Raw genomic sequence first — 18464 nt, 5'->3', positions numbered from 1 at the left:
GTTTCACACGACCTGGACATTCTTGAAATAAAACTGATGATTATTCATTAAATGTATTAATACAAAATATGAGACATGCTGAAATCCAATAAATATTGATCAGAATTGAATAACCACTCGAGTTCAATATGAACATGAGTGTTTCCTCTCAACCAGTGCTAGAAGTCATTTCAGCATTGATTTTGAGTCAGTCAGTCAGTCACATCTTTTAATTTAATATTACATTTATTTTTCAAATAATTTCTTTCTTCATTTTTTTCATTATTTTTGTGATTTTTGATTTTTAGATTTTCGACAAAAAGCCAAATAAACCAGCTTTAGAAAGTGTACAGGACTACAACTCCCTGCGTCCTCTTACGGCGTGCTGATTGGCCAGACTCGAGTGAGGGTTTACGTGGCATTGCTGTACACGCGCTTGCTCAGTCGCGCTCTGTCCCGGCAGGAAGATGGTGTCTGTCAGGATGCAGTCGTGTGTGTTGTCAGTTTTACTCCTGAACGTTTTCTACAGTTTCGTCTCCTCTTTGTACTTTCACATCGGAGAGACAGAGAAGAAATGTTTCATAGAGGAAATCCCGGACGAGACGATGATCATCGGTGAGTGTCTGCAGCGAGAGGAAGTCACCGGCTAATGCTAACTGCTAGCTTTCCAACTTTAGCTAGTCAGCTAATCGGCTAACTGAGCTCAAGTTGTCTTTCCTGTCCACACAGTTCACACAGACGGTTCTGTTCTGCTCATGTGTTGATTTACAGCTCAGTACAGAGTAATGTTAGCTTGTCACAAACTACGTCAAAACTTCTTTTTTTAATGTTTTCTTGTGTCTCGGATCTTAAATCTGCAGTACCTTTAACGTTACATATGCAGTGACAATTGTGGTCTCCTCAAATGACTGAAAGAATTCAGGAACGTAATGTTTAAGTGCAGGTAAAGAAACATCCGACAGATGTACAAAAACAAGTGTTTTCCCATGTTGAAGATCCTCGGTCATGTTTTTTAAGGTTTACATCAGCCCTTCTGGGCAAATGCAATGTGTTCATATACCAGACTGTTCACCTGATTGTTCAAATACAGCTCGACCTGTTTGAATGAACGAGAGGGTGTCGCTGACAGGAAGTTGCTGTAACATCTTGTCAAACGTCTGTGTCAGAGCTGGTGATGGGCAGAACTAAAAGAAGAGAAGCACACAGTGAAAGATTCAGACATTATCTTGTAGTTTGCTCAGTTCCTGTGATGACCTCCTGTCAGCTCCTGCGGTGACCTCTGGCTAACATGTGTACCTGTCTTATAAAAAGGATCACAGCCTCATTTATATATTTATATCAGCCAGGATGGAAGAACACGTTTAATTGTGTACCAGACATTTACATTGTGTCTTAAATTACCTACACACAGCCACTGATCTAATGTGAGCAGGCCTCCAGACTGTAATCATTATTGGAGTCTGTGACTAAATTGTGTTCTGTTTGTGTGTACTGTAGCAGATAGTTGCACAGGCTTAGACTGACTCAGTGAGGAGAAGACAGTGTTGCACGTTTTACCAGAGCCTGGTAATAATAATGTGATTATACCAACTGCTGTTAAGATTGTGGTGGTCTAAATGAGGGAACAAGCAATGGAACAAATATTTTTTCAGTCAAAACCATATGAATGAACTATTTTGATTATTCTAAATTGCTGACTGTTTTTTGTTGTTGTTGTTGTTGTTTTTTAGCTTTGAACAATACCTGACCAACTAACCACAAAATGGTGTCATCATTTGAACTAGGCAGTCCCTCTAAAAAAGTGGCATTTTTGTCCCACATCTTCATAACTGATTAGCAAATTTACAAATGAAAGATATAACCCTGATTTGTTGCTTTCTCTGCAGGAAACTACCGGACTCAGCTGTATGATAAACAGAGAGAAGAATACCTCCCTGCCACTCAGGGTCTGGGGATGTTTGTGGAGGTCAAAGATCCAGATGACAAGGTGAACAACAAGATTCAACAAGGACAAGCAGAATGTATCATCAGCTCATCGTTTTATCCTGATTGACCTGTGTGTGTGTGTGTGTGTGTGTGTGTGTGTGTGTGTGTGTGTGTGTGTGGTGTGTGTCCTGCAGGTGATTCTGTCGCGTCAGTACGGCTCAGAGGGAAGGTTCACCTTCACGTCACACACACCTGGAGAGCATCAGATCTGTCTGCACTCCAACTCATCCAAGTTCTCTCTGTTCGCTGGAGGCATGTTGGTGAGGAGTTGCTTCACACGGCACACAGACTTAAGACTTTTTCCTCCAGTTATTTACTCACATTTAAATATTTATAACAGAAATTGAATTTGCCTGAAACCAGTACGCTTTTGTTTGCTTGTCTGTTTAAAATTTCCCATTTAAATAATGGACGACAACTGACGATTGTTTTCAGGATTTATCATACAGTCTATAAAATATAGAAAAATAAATGCAAAAAATGCTCCTCATGAGTCCAAAGTGTCGTCTTCAGATGTCCACTTGTGTCAGAAGAGTCCAAAACGACTGAAAAGTAAAGCAGCAAATGTTCATATTTAAGCAGCTGGAACCAGAAGACGTTTGACATCGACTGAAAGAAATAATCAACTAATTGATTATTCAGCTTGTTGTAGCAGCTCTAATTTAAATGTCGTTTTAATAATGTTAATGTCGGTGAAGAATTTTGATCATAACATCTGTCTAAATAAGCGGGTCCTTCTTCTTCATGACTTCATGTTAAACTTGTGTTGCAGAGGGTTCACTTGGACATCCAGGTGGGAGAACATGCCAACAACTACGCCGAGATCGCTGCCAAAGACAAACTGTCGGAGCTGCAGCTGAGAGTCCGACAGCTGGTGGAGCAGGTGGACCAGATCCAGAAGGAGCAGAACTACCAGAGGGTCAGTCAAGGAGAAACATTCAGTTGGGGCAGTTTGGGGTTTTCATTATCAATCATTTCATAATTCTCTATATAATTCTCTATATAATCTTTATATATTTGTTGTCAATCCTCTGAGAATATTGAAGCAATAAGACAGGTTATCCAACATTACAGTGAAACTCCTGGACTATTCTGAAATCACGAGTACATGTTACAAAAGCCATAGATTTAGTGGAAATCATTCAGTTCTGCCAGAAACCTGAATTCTGATGGAAGCTTGTTGATGGCGGCTGACTGAAGGAATGAAGGAATGTTCAGTTACATTCTTACTGTGCTGTTTGATATTTTTGACACTTTTATTTAGAGAAGACATCCCTGTACATGTTAAAGTATTTAACCATGTGTTCTTCTTTATTAGGATTTTTTTAATTCTGTAAAATATCCACAGTCGTTAATTGCTCCTTGTCCGTCCTCTCTCAGTACCGTGAGGAGCGTTTCCGTCAGACCAGTGAGAGCACCAACCAGCGGGTCCTCTGGTGGTCCATCGTGCAGACCCTCATTCTGGTGGCCATCGGTATTTGGCAGATGAGACACCTCAAGAGCTTCTTTGAGGCAAAGAAACTGGTGTAATTATCCTCCGAGGGGAGAGTGTCTGTGTGTGTGTCGTTGTGTGAGTGTGTGTTTGATGCAGTACTGAGTGGCCGCGGTGGCAGTCGCTGCTGTCAGAGGAGACGGGACGCGGAGAAAAGCAGCTGCAAGATTCGGCTAGAAACATCTTTAGATTATTTTTATTTTGAATGTTGTCATTGTTTCACCAGCCCTGTTTGTCACGAAACCCTCATGTGTGCAGCAGACTATCAGGGACAACGTGACATCTTTATTTATTACACAGGATTTCTTCTCTGGTGTAACCACAGAGCTAAATTTGTTGTATTAGATTTTTGCAGCCCCTTTTCTTCCCTGTTGCTCACTGTGATGATTACATGATGTGTTACTGGCCTTTAGAGATGTTCTTCAAAGTTGTGCACGAAGAAAAATATGATTTGATTTGATTTGAAGTAAACAGGTTCATCTCTGTAATTATAATCTGGATTCTTTTGTAAAATAACAGTTTTGTGATTCATTTTGTGCCTCTTGAAGGAAAATTTTAATCTGTAAATTCTGACACTCGAGGCCGATACTAAACCTTTAATGTTGAGACGGTGGCAGAAAAACTTCTGAAACTTCTTCTGATATTCTGCCCTCAGTGTTAACAGGGTTAAAAACATGTCTGAGGACACAGAATGTGATGCTACAAGGATCACAGGATTTTTCTGGCATCCATCATGTACACATAATCTTGGAGTTCAAAGTATATCGGATCGTTATTTTCCATGTAGCCGTGAAATTCTCATGCAGAGCTCCAGCATCCAACAGGTTGCTGACTCTGTGCAGCTTTTTTTTTTTTTTTTTTTTTCCCCCACAACAATATGTTGGCCTTGATACCAGCAATGATTTTATCACCAGAAGAACTGGAATCTGCTACGATTAAACAATAAGGAAGAAAAAACACGTTCAGATCTTTAGGGCCAGAAAAAGAAGCGCTGTTAGTCTACATTGGGTGTCTGCACACAATAAACTTTGAGTTCTCGCGTAAGTGCTCACATGATGAAATTCAAGTGATGTGAACGCTTGCAGCCATACGAATACAGCTGAGTAAAAATATTCATCATTGTGAGGTGAATTATTGACCTATCAAGGCTGAGAATTTTGGTATTTGTAAGACCGAAGCTCTGCAGTTTGTGTGAAATCAACCAAATGTTTTCTGTTTGTCACTGCGTGAGTAAATCTACTGAATGTATGTTTCTGTTTGTCTGATTCAGGATCAGTGCTGGTTTCTTGGCAGATGCATAAAAAAATATTCTGATCGTTTGGCTCATCGTATTTTTAAACCACCAATCTGCCTGATTTTCACAGATCTTCAGATTTGGGGGAACATTCAGAGGAGACTTTTAGTTCCTGGAACATTTTGATCAAACAGGAGCTTCACTTTTGAGGCATCCATTAACCTTAATAGATGATTTAAGATAGATGATAGTTTTTTATTAATTGTCTCTTTTTGCTTCGACACTGCCAGAGACGCCTTCCTGTTCGGATCTCTGTCCTAAAAATTCTATCTAAACTCAAACACTGATGACATGTCAAAAAGTTTAAAAGCCGCACTGAGTGATCTGGGGAAGAAAAACATTTAAATGTAAAAATGCCTGAGCACTGCATCGCCAGCAGCTCCTGTCTGGATGATCCTCACTTTCAGGTGTTTGTTTCTTTCTATTTTCACCAGTGTGAGCTCAGTTTTGTCTTCAGACTCGGACAGAACCAGACAGTCCTGAATCTCTGAACATTCAGCTTCCACACAAATTTGTTGAATGACACATGAGCAGTGAGATGGCTTAAGTCCTCCTTGAAGAGAAACCTGTGGAATAAATCTCATTCTGAGGAGTTAAATCAACTATCAGATTTTAGAGAAAGATGGCAGATGCAGGTGTTTAACACTGTTGAGCTTCAGATATTAAGATTTTGTTCCTTTTTATTATTTCTACTCCTTCCTTTCTTTCTGGTGGTTTGTGTTGGGCTGTCTTCTGTTGCTGGTAGATTTCAGAAATGTTTTCCTGAGTTAGAATAAATCAGTTGGTTTCGGCTGGACGAGGGGCTTGAATTTATTTTATTTTTAGAGAGATTCTGTCAATGTGAAATCTGTCTAAAATTGCACTCGAAATAAAGTTTTGTCACATTTGGTTTAAAGGACGAAGCAAGTGACTGTTTCTTTCATTTTTGTAATTTTCTCTGAAAATCACTTTTAAAGCTTTTTAAAGGCAGGAACTGAATTAAATTGTGACGAGAAAACATTCACATGGAGAAATGTGACTGCAAAACTTGACAGGTTCCATTTATCTTTGTTAATATCTGTGCTATTTGTACACATTCTGCATTATTGTTCTCTGAAGCATTTCTTCAGTAGCCTTACTACATTAAACAATATTTAGCTACAATGTAAAAATACTCTGATATTACAAGTTAAAGTCCATTACATACATACATTTTCAAAGTAAACTTAAGCCGCAGAACTTCTCAACATGTTTGTCTTGTTAAGATTGTATTTTGTGACTTTACAGTAAATGCAACATTTTAATGTTTTAATTTTAGGGTGATAGCTACCACTGAGGTCATGTCTCCAATATTTTTATGCATTTATTATAAGTAGCCTATTCAACTTACATATTTGAATTTGACCACATTTAAGCCAAACAAATTGTTAAGTAATGTATATTTCTCCCTCGGCAATTAAATGATTGCAGTGTGGGGAAGACTTGAAAATAGCAAACAGACATGAGTCATGATAATTAATAGTACATTAATTATACAGTTTAGTAATCCACCACTGGTACAAAACAAAGTTATAAAGTGCTTTACATGGTTGAACCAGGATTCAGATATTTGTGTTGTGAGGCAAATAAAATCAACCAATTACTAGTACAACAAAAATAAAATTGAATAAACTACCAATTGTAAGATAAAAAAAAAAACAATAACATGACAATAAAACTGAATTCGTGAGAATCTATAGTAAAATGCATTATGTTTTATAAATGTAATGTGAAAAGCACAATGGACTGATCTCATTTCTCCACTGCAGTATCACACACCGAAACAGGTTTGAGGGGTCTGTTTATATTTCATTCACAGTCTCATGGAACATTTTATACTTGACAACATGATGATTGCTTTTTAAAACCTGCTGTCTTTAATATATCTACAACATGAAACATTAATTTTTAACATAGCTTTATCCAGTGTTTAGATTTATGTTCTGGAAATTAACTAAATTGGTGCAATTTAATGAGATGATGACTAATTTGTGTCTTTAAACATTAATTATCAGAACACTTGTGATTCAAAAAGCAATTGTCTAGATGTAAGTAATTAACCGGTGAAGTTCCATGGTGATATTGTTGGTGATCTTCCTTGTGACCCTACTGGTGTAGTGCATATTTTTAAGTCAGCGTAGGAACCTTCCTATTAGTAGCTGCCATTTCCCGTCGGACGCGTATCGCGGTCGGACGGCTTTACAATCGGCTTCTGTCTGATGTTTTTCGATATGAAATTATCCTGAAATATTTCGCGTGTCGGTTTTTGTCATGTTATTTTTTCTTCTTCTCTAAATCCAAACGTCAACAGATGCTCGGAGACGGTCGCTGTCGGTCGGTGACGAACATTAAATGAAAGTAAAAGCTGAAAATGTTGAACCCGGAGCGGCGGTGTGTTTGAACCGCTACATGCTACGTGTACAGTAACAGTTAGCTACCAGACGGACAGACTGGAGGACAGGCAGACATGGAGCCAGAACAAACCGGTTGCAAAGATGAATTTTAATTGTATATTTTACTCAACAAATGTAGAGACGCCGTTAAAGCGGCGAAGGGTTTTTTGTGTGCAGAAGGAGTTGGCAAATAATTAGCATGGAGCACTGTTTGCTCCAAGTCAACACTTACAAATGAGAGGATGTAGGAGCGAACATCAACGTGTTCCTGAGACAACACCACTCATTCTGTCGTTTTCTGTTTCTGTGAGAAGCAGGAGCCTCTGTCGTCGATTTTAACTGAATAGGACTGAAATCAAAGATCGTAAATATGATGTATTCCTCGAGGAGAAAGCCTGTCCTGTACTTCAAAGAAGAGCGAAAGTAAGATGGATTGTTCTTTGTTTTTCCTGTCGATATGAAGCTAGTCATATCCAGCTGTTGATGTTCACTTTGTTCATGTTTATTCACAGTAATAGTAGATACAAAACAGTAAAGTGTAGTCTCAAACTGTTAACACTGTTTCTTGGCCTTTTAAGAAATGAGCTCTCTAAAGTCCCTCATCAAGAACAGAAGTGAGTAAAGACGTGACTTCATGTTTCTACAGGGGTTCCCAAACTGTGGTCCAGAAATATTCACTGTACATGTACTGCGCATGTATTTTGCAGGGCACGATTATCATGACCATAATGTCTGTACAAAAAGTTCGAAAAGCTAGAGCAGATAATAAATAATCAACACCAAATGATATTTTTCATTTATAATAACTGCTAAATAAGTCCACTGAGGACCTACTGCAACCATTAGGTCTGAGAAAAGTCATTTCATTTTGGTGCTGTGGGGCCCAAAGTGATGTTGATGCTGCATCTGAACATATAATAGAGAAAATTATGTTATAGTAACTACTGCTGATGGGTTTATTTAGACTTTATTTACAGTCTAATGAGAATTACAAAGTTTCCAAAAATCACATCTGCCAGGATGAACTTCAGTTGTCTGAAATGATGCAAAAGTCATGATGAATATTTATTTATATTTAGAAAGCAACAAGTTAAAGATCTGTCTGAGACACCTCATAGAGCCTGTGCATGCTAATACATTTCTCCCACAGGGGAGATTTCAGCTTAAAGAAAAGTGTGTAAATAATGTAGGACAGATGAGGTTTTGCTGTCAGTCCTCCAGGTCTAGAAGGGAGCTCTAGTTTAATTGATTATAGGCTAAATATTTACCATGTTGTCTCGTGAACTAAAACTTTTGAGATTACTTTGAGAACATAACAATGTGTATTTTCTGTAAACCTCAACAAAAACAGCCAAAGGTTTTGAATGTTTTCTGAACACAAGGAGTCGTACAAAAACGTTTGTCTTGATAAGATATAAGAAAAGATTCCCCAGTGCTGCAGACAGATATCAGCTGGTACCAAAAACTAGACAGAGCTGAAGTATGCTGCTTTTTTTTTTTTTTTTTACAAAGCTGTTTTTATGAAACTCAGTTTGGGAACTCTGTTGTTGACTGCTTGTTTGTCACCTTGTTGGCTTGTTTGATTGAAACCCTCAGACTGCTACAGGTGTGATTAATGTGATCAGTTTTCATACATTAATGAATTGCTAACATGAATAAAAAGCTAATTTATCCACTTTTCTGATGTTTTTGGAATAAAGTCACAACAGCAGGAGGTGTTTCTGTTCTTCCATCCTGCCTGTTTTGGCATGAACGCAGCATTGTTCTGTTTATGTCTCTCATGTCATCACTGATGTTATATTGGACATTTCTGTCTCGAACATCACATTAAATCAAACAAACTTAGAGCTTTAATTAAAGTTTAAATAAATTCCTGATTTACCATCAGAATTAATATTGGTCTCTTTAGCTGCTGAATGCTCCACTTTGTTCACCAGCTGGTCTCTAACTGTGTCTGCTTGCTGCTCAGCAGGTCGTGTACATTGGGTTGTTTTCTAATAGAAATGTTGCTCGCTCTATGAACCAGAACTACGAGCGAATAGATGCTTAACAAACTCCAGCAGCTGAACAGTGAACATTTAAAGTAAAAGTCTTTAATATTTACAGTGTGTATAAACATTGATCACATGAGACACTAACTGATACTGACACTAACACGATCACAACAGACTGATCAAACTTTATGTACCTCTGTGGAGACAATCGCTCTTTGTGTGAATGTGAAGAAAGAAAAAAGTCTAATGTGAGTGAAAAATCTAAACTATGAAAATATGAGAATCGCTGCTTTATGAGTTTTACAGTTGTAAACTGTTTATTTTCATTATCAGTGAATCCTCAGACCGTCTCTTTTTATCAGCTGTTAAGTTTAAAAATGACAGAAAAGTGACACATATTTCACATTTCATTTTAAAATGATGTCTTTAAATGTGTTGATATGTCCGACCAATAATCCAGAAGATATTCACTTTACTTTGATTTTAAGAGAAAGCAACAATCTTAATAGATGGTAACTCAGTTAAACTTAAATGGTAATGTATGCTCACTAAACTACAAAACTCTAGGTGTGACATTAAAATCTAAAATTTTTATTTATTTATTATTTATTTATTTATTTATTTTTTTAATTTTCTGCTTATTTCAGTGTATAATCTCTTCACAATAACAAAACATACTGTAAATACAGTGCGGTGTACATTAAATGTTGAGGTATTGAGAGCAAGTCAGAGAAAACAGGCAGGAAGAGGCACGTCTGCTTCAAATGTTTGTGTCTTTGATTGCTTCCAAACTAAGAATCATCCATCTTTAATAAATCAGAGAAATGAAACCTTCAGGAGATCTTAAATTTTCACATTTTGTCAGTTACACATCAGAAACCTGCCTTTTTGCTCATTCGCCTCCAACTGCCAGCTCAGATAAAAATTAGCAGGACTGAAAATTACAGCAATCACTGTTTGAAAAGAAAGTCAATGAATAAAAGTTAAAAAATAAATGGATAAAGTGATATAAAAAAAAACAATGATTATAAGCATATTACTCTAAACTCAAAGCCAGATTTAAAAAAAAACTGTATGTCCAGTGAAAGTGTTTTCATTTATTACAAATATTTATCCATTTTTCTCTGAATGACATTTTACAGATGTTTTAAAAATGGATTTCTGATTTTAGTTTAATCTGTTGGCATGATTAATAGGTTGCATCATATGAAAATAAATAAGAGGTTTTAAATGTTTCTAATACCGTGACATGACACATGACTGCCTTTAATGTTTAGTATAGTTCAGCACAGTTCATCAAACATCTGGTTATCAAGCTGCATTCTGATATATGTGATTACTTAATACAGTCAGTTTTACTGTTAAACTTGCTTTTATTTTATTTCTATCCAATGGTATCTGTTGAACAGTGGCACATATCTGTCATCATAATTAACAAACACATTGATGGGTTCCTGTTTGTTAGTGTCTATACTCCAGTCTTGGTCAGAGTCTTGTTGCCTGTATGTTTCTGCTGAAGATGGCGACGTCACTAATTCTGTTTCTGTTCTGTGTGTTTTCAGGTTCCTGTCTGGTAAATGTACCATCTACAAGCTGTTCGGCCTCTGCATGGTGCTGCTGCTCGTCTCTCTGCTCTGGCTGCAGCTCAGCTGTTCAGGCGACATGTCGGCCACTCTGCACGAAGACAGACGCCCCCAGCAGCCGCCGCCGCCGCCGCCACCACCACCCTGTCCCGCCGACACTCAGGCGTCTGCATTGGACGACCCTTCCTGGGGTCCTCACAAACTGGCCCTCATCATCCCGTTCAGAGAACGCTTCGAGGAGCTGCTGGTGTTCGTTCCCTTCATGCACACATTCCTCAACAGGAAGAAGATCCGCCACAAGATCATCGTCATCAACCAGGTGGATCACTTCAGGTGAGGAAGGCCCACTGAGACATTTTTGACTGTGTTTACTTTATTCCATTTATATTCTTTTATTGTTTTAACAAAAGCACATCTAATCTACAGGACGCACAAGCCACTGACCACTTTTAGAGTTTGTTTTTGTTGTTCTTCTTATAAAGAGCTCATTTTTGTCTCTCATCAGAACACTGTGTTTATGCTCTGGTTGGGTTTAGGTACAAAAACCACTTGGTTCATGGTTTTATAATATATATATGTTACAGTCGTCATGATCTCAGGTCCAGTCTTCCTGGGAAAAATAACCAATTTTATTCGCCAAAAAAATGACTGTCTCCAGGTGTCCTTAAAAATATCCAGTGGTGTGACTCAAACAGCAATCGGACATCAGGCAGACTTAACATGAATCTGATATGACGTTCGTGACAAATGTCATTCTTCGAGACTTCAAGATGGCCACCATCGTCCCTGTACCTAAAAAGTCCTCTGCGTGTCATCTTAAAACTACAGCCCTGTGTCTTAAAAAGTTCCCAGAGCCCAAAGTGACATCTTCAAATTATTTCTTTTGTCCAGCCAACAGCCCAAAACCCCAAGACTCCTCATTTACTGTCAGAAATTACAGTGAAAAGCAGCTGACACCAGACACTGTTTCTTGTGCTTCTCAGATTTAACCGGGCGTCTTTGATCAATGTGGGTTACCTGGAGAGCGGGAATGACACGGACTACCTGGCGATGCACGATGTGGACCTGCTGCCTCAGAATGACGCTCTGGACTATGGTTTCCCCGAGGACGGGCCGTTCCACGTGGCCTCGCCTGAGCTGCACCCACTGTACCACTACAAGACGTATGTGGGAGGAATCCTGCTGCTCACCAAGAAGCATTACACTATGGTACTGAGCTGCACCACACTGTGTCTTTAAAGGGTCTGTCAGGATTATTGATGTTGTTCATCAGCTGTTTGGATGACTTCACATCTTCCATCAGCTGTGGGTTGAAATGTGTTCCACTGTGTCAGTCAGTGAAAACTTACAGAGCCAGTTTAAATGTTTTCCTGATGGAAACATCCCAGAAGCTTTACTGGAGTGCTGGAACAAGTTGGTTGGCAGCACACAGGATAAATACAGGGTGATAACATAAACCCTAACGTTATTGAAGTAAAAATTAAAGGGCAACACTGGATTATTAAAATTGAATTCACAGATTTCATCTCATTAAGTTCCTGAAAAAAATCTCAGTTGCCCCTTTTTGTCCAATAGGGTTCAGGTGCTGGTTTGGTGCCTGTGCCTACTCTGGAACCAGTCTTTTAGACATCTGAAGCACTGTGCTCCTGGCCAGGAAAACTGGGTTTGCTGGTCTAGAACAAAGAATCACTTATATCAGGGCTGGGAATGGGATTATCATGGCCAAAGAGCAACTTGAGCCACCTATCAGCACGATATTTAAAAACCTGAGCTAGTGCAGCGTGTACTGACTCATCCATGGAGGAATAAACAAAACACTTTAACTATGGAGGCCAAATTTGAAACAAAAGTCGTTTGAGGACCAGCCATGTTAGCATGCAGTGCCAGGAGTAAAAAGCTGGTGTAGTCTGCTACAGCTGTTCCTAACAATGCTGGAGAATAGGAGACGCACACAGTGACTGAATGATTGACTGAATGACTCTATGACGGCTCTCATGCCTGTGGAACAGCAAACCAGCGCTAACACCAGCCTAACACTAGCACATAGTTCAATCTGTGAAGTGACATTCCTCAAGTTTTCTCCAACTCAAGTCAAATGTTATGATCTGATTTGTCCACCAGATGGCGCTAACTAACCTGGTTAGATATTCTCTCCAAACATCAGAGTGCAGGACAAGTATTTGTTTTTTTGACGGAAGTGACTTTTTGGCTCCGAGGCAGAAAATGAAATGGTTTGTTTTTATTCCGTTTTCCCCTCAGTGTAACGGGATGTCAAACCGGTTCTGGGGTTGGGGCCGAGAGGACGATGAGTTCTACAGACGACTGAGGAAAGCTGAGTTACAGGTAAAAGTCTCAAGAAAACAAGGAACAAAGAAGTCTGTCTGTTTTTATTTTAAAATTTCTGACAAAAGTTAGTTTCATCAGTAGCCACAAAACTAACCAGGACCATCAACAGCTCTTGTTAGGAGTTTTTCTACAGAAATATTTTGAATGTTCATGCCTCGATAGGTTGGATTTATGTCTGTTGTTTTCTGTGCAGCTGTTCAGACCGAGTGGAATCACAACAGGATATAAAACCTTTGTGCACATCCATGACCCGGCCTGGAGGAAGAGAGACCAGAAGAGAGTCGCATCTCAGAAACAGGTACCACATCAGCTACACTGAAGATACACAAATACACAATATGCACCCGAGGAGGAGAGGATTGATTAACTGACAATCTGCCTTCTCTGTCTCGTCTGCCATCAATCACACATGCTCTGGTGTTACATCCCTCCTGTAAACTCAATGAGATGCATCCTCTGCTTTTAATGCTTTTAATTAACAACCAGCTTCCTCCACATGCGACTCACCTGCTGTTACCACAAGAAAAAAAATCATAAATGTGAGCTTTTCGTGGTCAACTTTATAAAAATTACGGCTGAGAAAGGGAACAGATAACTGATAGATGTAGCCAGTGTGCATGCATTAAGGTGAGGCATTAAAACAACACTACTACTGCTGATGAAACTATCAAACACGTCTGTTCTCAGCTCAGAAACATATGAACATCTCAAAATCTAAAATATGTTCATGATTTCAAATAAGTTGCGAAGTGTCAAGACGTATTCTGTTCATGTTTCCACATGAAGGAATCTTTTGGATCTGAGTGTTCTGTGTATATTAACTGAGTAAAATTGAATCAATTTCATCACTTTTATCATTTACTATTGTTTAATGACTTAAATACCATTTTAGTTGTACATATTTTATGGATATGAAACGTTTGAAAAAAGTCAGAGAGACAATAAACATCTCATTGAAAATGATATTAAACTGAATGTTAATGCATCAACCTCTTCAAACCCCCGTCCTCTCTCCGAAGGAGCAGTTTAAGGTGGATCCGGACGGGGGGCTGACCAACCTCCGTTACCAGGTGGAGTCCAGACAGGAGATGACCATCAGCGGCGCCCCGTGTACCGTCATCAACACCAAACTGGAGTGTGACCAGAACGAGACACCCTGGTGTTTGCTGGGATAGAGGACGAATGCAGGACAGCTGTTGGTTCGGTTCTGTTTGTCCTCCTGGGGGCTTTAATGTTTTATTATGTGGCAAAGCTGTACGGATCCTTAACGGAGACGCTGGACGTGGTTCCAGATTTTTCCCGTTGACTTTTCTGTTGCTGAAATATTTGAGGGGTTATTTTTAACCGATTGGAGCTGCTGCAATGGCACATGTGGCTGCACTAATAACGGTACAAACTGAAATATTGAACAGTGATCAAGTGATTCCCAACCAGGAGTGTATTATCACGGAGGATCAGACAGACATTTGATATGATTAGGTACAGCTCAACAGTCGTACTGCTGATTTACGAGTGGATTAAAACCTCCTGATTTTTTTTTATTTTTTTTTGACTGAAACTCATCAACTCTTTTTTTGGTGTCTGACCTCAAACCTCAGAGCTGTAGATGGAGTCGATCTGTTACACCAAACTGAACCGGAGCTGTTTTCATTGGCTCTTGTTTTCTTTTGTTTTGGTTCTGGTTCCTGCTGGTGCGAAAACAAAGTTAAAGTCTATTTTTTTTTTTTTATTCTGGGATTGTGCAAACGGAGCAGAGGTGTTAGAACAACACAGCTCCTGATCTGAAATCCAAACATGCATCATACTGTGACATCAGACAGCTGACTGCAGCTTTTTGTTCATGTTGGAGAAAATGATCCATTTCAGAATTCCTCATAGACGAAAGTAGCTTGGAAAGTCATGATGTTTTTATTTTCTTGCTGAGTGAAGTCGAGCTGGAATTAAATGGATTTTACCTTTCATTTTTTACAGTGTGTCCCTCTGGAACAGACACTTTAAATTCACCAAAGAAAAACAAATCAGGACTTTATTTTTTATTTATGATTATGACAATATATTTTTTCCTCATCATTACGACTCTAGATTAATTTTCTTTGGTGAACATGATGCATTTCTGTTCTCTATAAAATAAACTGAGCCAAACCATGCAGAGCTGAACTGTAGCAGATTATAACAGCGAAGACACGTTTGTTTCACCTTCACCTGCACCATTTAGAAAGAAACTAAACACTTCATTTTTGGAGAAGCATTTCAATGACCAGATAATAAATTAATACTTTAATCTAATATCTCTGTAATAAATTGGTTTCAACTTTAATAATGTTCTGTTTTAACTGAGAAGGAACCAACGTGATGAATAGATCAACAGTCTGCAGGATTACAGGCTGAAACTAAAGATTATCTGTTGTTATCAAATGATCTGATTATTCTCTTGATTCATTAATCACTCAGTCCATCCAGGATGTCAGATTCTTTAAGATCTAAAATGACTTATTTTATAGCAGTGATGTTTTTTTGGTGTTTTTTGCAGTAAAATTGCAGCTTGTTTGATTTTATCTGTGTAATCACACACAGACATGAGTTCACCACACACCATACTTGATATTTTGATATTTTTCCACCGCACAAATGTTTACTCTTAATTCTTTTGCAGAACGTACATGACAAACAGAATTGTCTTTCACAATCCTCAGTATCTTTTAATTTTTTTAAAACATTTTTTTGGTAAATGTTTGAGTCATGTCTGCATCTTCACAACCAGAAACAAGGGAGTGAGTTTGTTTGTCCATATGTGACTCAACGTTCTGCACATTTAGCAAATTGGTAGAACTCACAAGAAACTACATAATTCTTGCCATCGCAGCATCACAACTTCCTCGACAGATGGATGAATGGTTTGGCCTCTAAACGAAAATAGTCGACAACATACAACTTCACAGGCATGTAGAGAGTTTCTGAGTTTTGGTCAGTAATTAACTTTGCAGGCTAAGCGTTTAAAGCCAACACTGAAAAGTTTCAGAACAACTCGTAATGAATGGACTCTGGGGATGAGTTTGTTTTCAAGTGTTGTAGATTAGTTTTTATGATCTCTAGTAGGGTTGTTGATTCCTTCTCAGTCATTGGTTTTTATCCAAGTTGTCAAAAATACTTGAATTAAAAATTCAAAGTTACTATGGGTGTCACATTGTTGAGTCTAAATCAAAAGATCACCCAAAATAGAAAATACATTATTATCTAATCATGTCAGAAAAATGCACAAAGCTGGGCAGAGGATTGAAACTCCTGAGAATTGTTCTTCTCTGGATTATATTTGTATAAAAACATCAGTCCTGTATTTTATTGAAAAGGTCATTAAAATGTTTTCATTTACGAAAGAAAGGGGCCACTGTCTTCTGCAGCCAGAACTCGGGGCTCACACTTCCCACGATTTAACCAAAAGGACCTTTTAAAAGTTTTTTAAAAAATGTGATGTACAAATAGTTTGCAAAGTCACTGAAAAGTCCTTAAAAGATTTAAAACCCTTTAACTTCATCTTCACCTTCATCTGTCGGTATGAATCCTGTCAGTTGGCTCACACTGTCCTGATCTCTGCTGTTGTTATCATCTGGTCAGCCTCCAGGGGGCGCTCTGAGGTTTAGACCATCTGTTAATTCACAGGCTCTGATGTCAAACTCATTTTTATTTTACAGAGACAATGGTACCCTTATGTATTTGTATAATATTAAGCGTTTATATAAATCTGAGTCTAAGAAAAATATCTGGAGATTGTTTTTTTTGTGTGTGTGCGTGTGTGTGTATAATCTAACATTACATTTCACCTCCTTTCCTCTCCTCGTTTGCATGTCTCTTTGTCGCCGGTGTGACTTTTAACACAGCCACAGGAGACTTCAGCGAGAGGAATGCAGGTGCATGTAGATAATAGAAGGTGTGCAGGTGCCTGAGTGAAGGATCAGAGGTTAGCGGAGCCATTAGGTTCCAAATAGCAGGCGTTTACCGAGAGTTAGCCTGTCGTCCTGCTCCTTCTAATGAGCTGCTGTGGACCTGCTGATGAAAGCTCTCAGACTTAAATATCCACAGTCACTGAGACAGGACACACACAGTCAACAGGACTTTATATTCAGATACTTGACCTGAATCTGAATTTCAAGTCAGAATCCTTTATCAAATCTCCTCGTATAGTTTGTTTATTTTCTGCCTCCTGCCAGTGTTGCAACATCATCTGTGACCAGAGTTTGGTTTTGAAAGTCTGAGCTGCTGATTTGGTGATTTTCGGGCCACAGGAGAGTTTAGGCCTCTGATGATTCTGATGATTTTCATGTTTGCAGTGGTAGGATTAGGGTTAGAAGGACTCATTTATTACAAGTGACACTTGCTGCTAAATCAATTCTATGATGTGAGGTGAGGAGCTCTCAACGGTGCCAAAATGTTCATTTTAAAAACTCAGCACAGTCTGTCTTTGCACAGATCATGACAACCAGTTACACAAGATGATCCATAGATTGTACACCAACAGTGTACGTACTACGTATACACACTTAATACGGGTATAATGTGTCAGGAGGTAGAGCGGTTCGCCCTGCTTGATTTCCTGGCTCCCGCAGCTGCATGTCAGAGTACCCTTGAGCAAGATACTGATCCACCACAGCCTGGACTATCAGCGCAGGTCGTGCATGTGACAAGTGTTGAGTAAAACACAGATGTCTGTTGAGTCAAACAGAAGTAAAGCAGAAGCTGGCTCCTGACCTCTCCCCTCAAGGTTTAAATCAGCAGGGTTTAAATCCTCTTTGTGTCAAAAAATTGTCATCATTGGAATCAGAATCTTTATTTAATGCTGGAAACGAACACACAAAGAATACTTTAGCATTTGCTCTGCAAGTACAGGAAATTACAAGAAATTAAAACTGCAGCTCTGAGCTTTTAATAACTTTTAATCAAAAAGTTGTTAAGATCGGCCAAATGTGAGCACTAAATGTGAGCCTTCAAAATGGCCGACTTTCTATTGGGTTTAGGTCACAGCATGAAGAGACTGTCCTGCAGTTCATACATGGAGGTGAAAGTACAGTAGTCCCAGAAGTGACTTTTGTGTAAAGTTTCATGAGTTTTTCAGCAAAGACAGTATGAATGATGATTATTTACACTTTGCACTGTTCTGTGCTCGGGCACCAAAAATAAGACTTGAAACAGTCCAAGAAATAATGAAATGAAACAGCAGGAGAAATGTAAAATAAAACAACAATCTGTTTCTGTCAGTAAAACGAGTCGACCGATGATTGGACCCAACATTATCAGAATCAGTGTTTTCTTTTTTCTGACCTTCTACAAACCAGTTAACAAATAATATGTGAACATCTTTCTCCAGACTAGTGGAATGGAAGTATA

The 18464-nt window shown here is 38.7% G+C and overlaps 2 protein-coding genes across 3 annotated transcripts; both read left to right on the top strand.

Annotated features, from left to right (window-relative positions):
* The first annotated feature begins 407 nt into the window (after window positions 1-407).
* LOC119007351 (transmembrane emp24 domain-containing protein 9) lies at window positions 408-5649 on the top strand. Its single transcript, XM_037076965.1, has 5 exons — window positions 408-594; window positions 1866-1966; window positions 2100-2225; window positions 2738-2884; window positions 3346-5649. Exons 1-5 carry the CDS (start codon window positions 447-449, stop codon window positions 3493-3495), a joined length of 672 nt encoding a protein of 223 aa, XP_036932860.1. The 5' UTR covers window positions 408-446; the 3' UTR covers window positions 3496-5649.
* Window positions 5650-6948: 1299 nt separating this feature from the next.
* On the top strand, window positions 6949-16842 carry b4galt7 (xylosylprotein beta 1,4-galactosyltransferase, polypeptide 7 (galactosyltransferase I)). 2 transcript variants are annotated; one of them, XM_037077875.1, is made up of 7 exons: window positions 6949-7255; window positions 7477-7585; window positions 10719-11072; window positions 11723-11948; window positions 12999-13082; window positions 13279-13383; window positions 14105-16842. In XM_037077875.1, the coding sequence occupies exons 2-7, from the start codon at window positions 7533-7535 to the stop codon at window positions 14258-14260; spliced, it is 978 nt and encodes a 325-aa protein (XP_036933770.1). In that variant the 5' UTR covers window positions 6949-7255; window positions 7477-7532; the 3' UTR covers window positions 14261-16842. The 2 variants fall into 2 exon arrangements, with proteins under 2 accessions (XP_036933770.1, XP_036933771.1); XM_037077876.1 differs by having other exon boundaries at window positions 6949-7585; window positions 14111-16842.
* Window positions 16843-18464: the final 1622 nt, after the last annotated feature.

The sequence above is a fragment of the Acanthopagrus latus genome, chromosome 18, assembly GCF_904848185.1.
Source record: "Acanthopagrus latus isolate v.2019 chromosome 18, fAcaLat1.1, whole genome shotgun sequence".
NCBI lineage: Eukaryota > Metazoa > Chordata > Actinopteri > Spariformes > Sparidae > Acanthopagrus > Acanthopagrus latus.
The sequence above is the reverse complement of the archived record's forward strand: the minus strand, read 5'-3'. Positions and strand labels throughout refer to the sequence as shown.

What these genes read in the sequence shown, in the direction of transcription:
- LOC119007351 (XM_037076965.1), top strand. Translation starts at nt 447, where the DNA reads ATGGTGTCTGTCAGGATGCAGTCGTGTGTGTTGTCAGTTTTACTCCTG. An exon ending in GGACGAGACGATGATCATCG is followed by an intron (nt 595 to 1,865) that starts GTGAGTGTCTGC and finishes CTTTCTCTGCAG; the next exon opens with GAAACTACCGGACTCAGCTG. An exon ending in TGTTCGCTGGAGGCATGTTG is followed by an intron (nt 2,226 to 2,737) that starts GTGAGGAGTTGC and finishes CTTGTGTTGCAG; the next exon opens with AGGGTTCACTTGGACATCCA.
- b4galt7 (XM_037077875.1), top strand. Translation starts at nt 7,533, where the DNA reads ATGATGTATTCCTCGAGGAGAAAGCCTGTCCTGTACTTCAAAGAAGAG. An exon ending in TACTTCAAAGAAGAGCGAAA is followed by an intron (nt 7,586 to 10,718) that starts GTAAGATGGATT and finishes GTGTGTTTTCAG; the next exon opens with GTTCCTGTCTGGTAAATGTA. An exon ending in CCAAGAAGCATTACACTATG is followed by an intron (nt 11,949 to 12,998) that starts GTACTGAGCTGC and finishes TTTTCCCCTCAG; the next exon opens with TGTAACGGGATGTCAAACCG.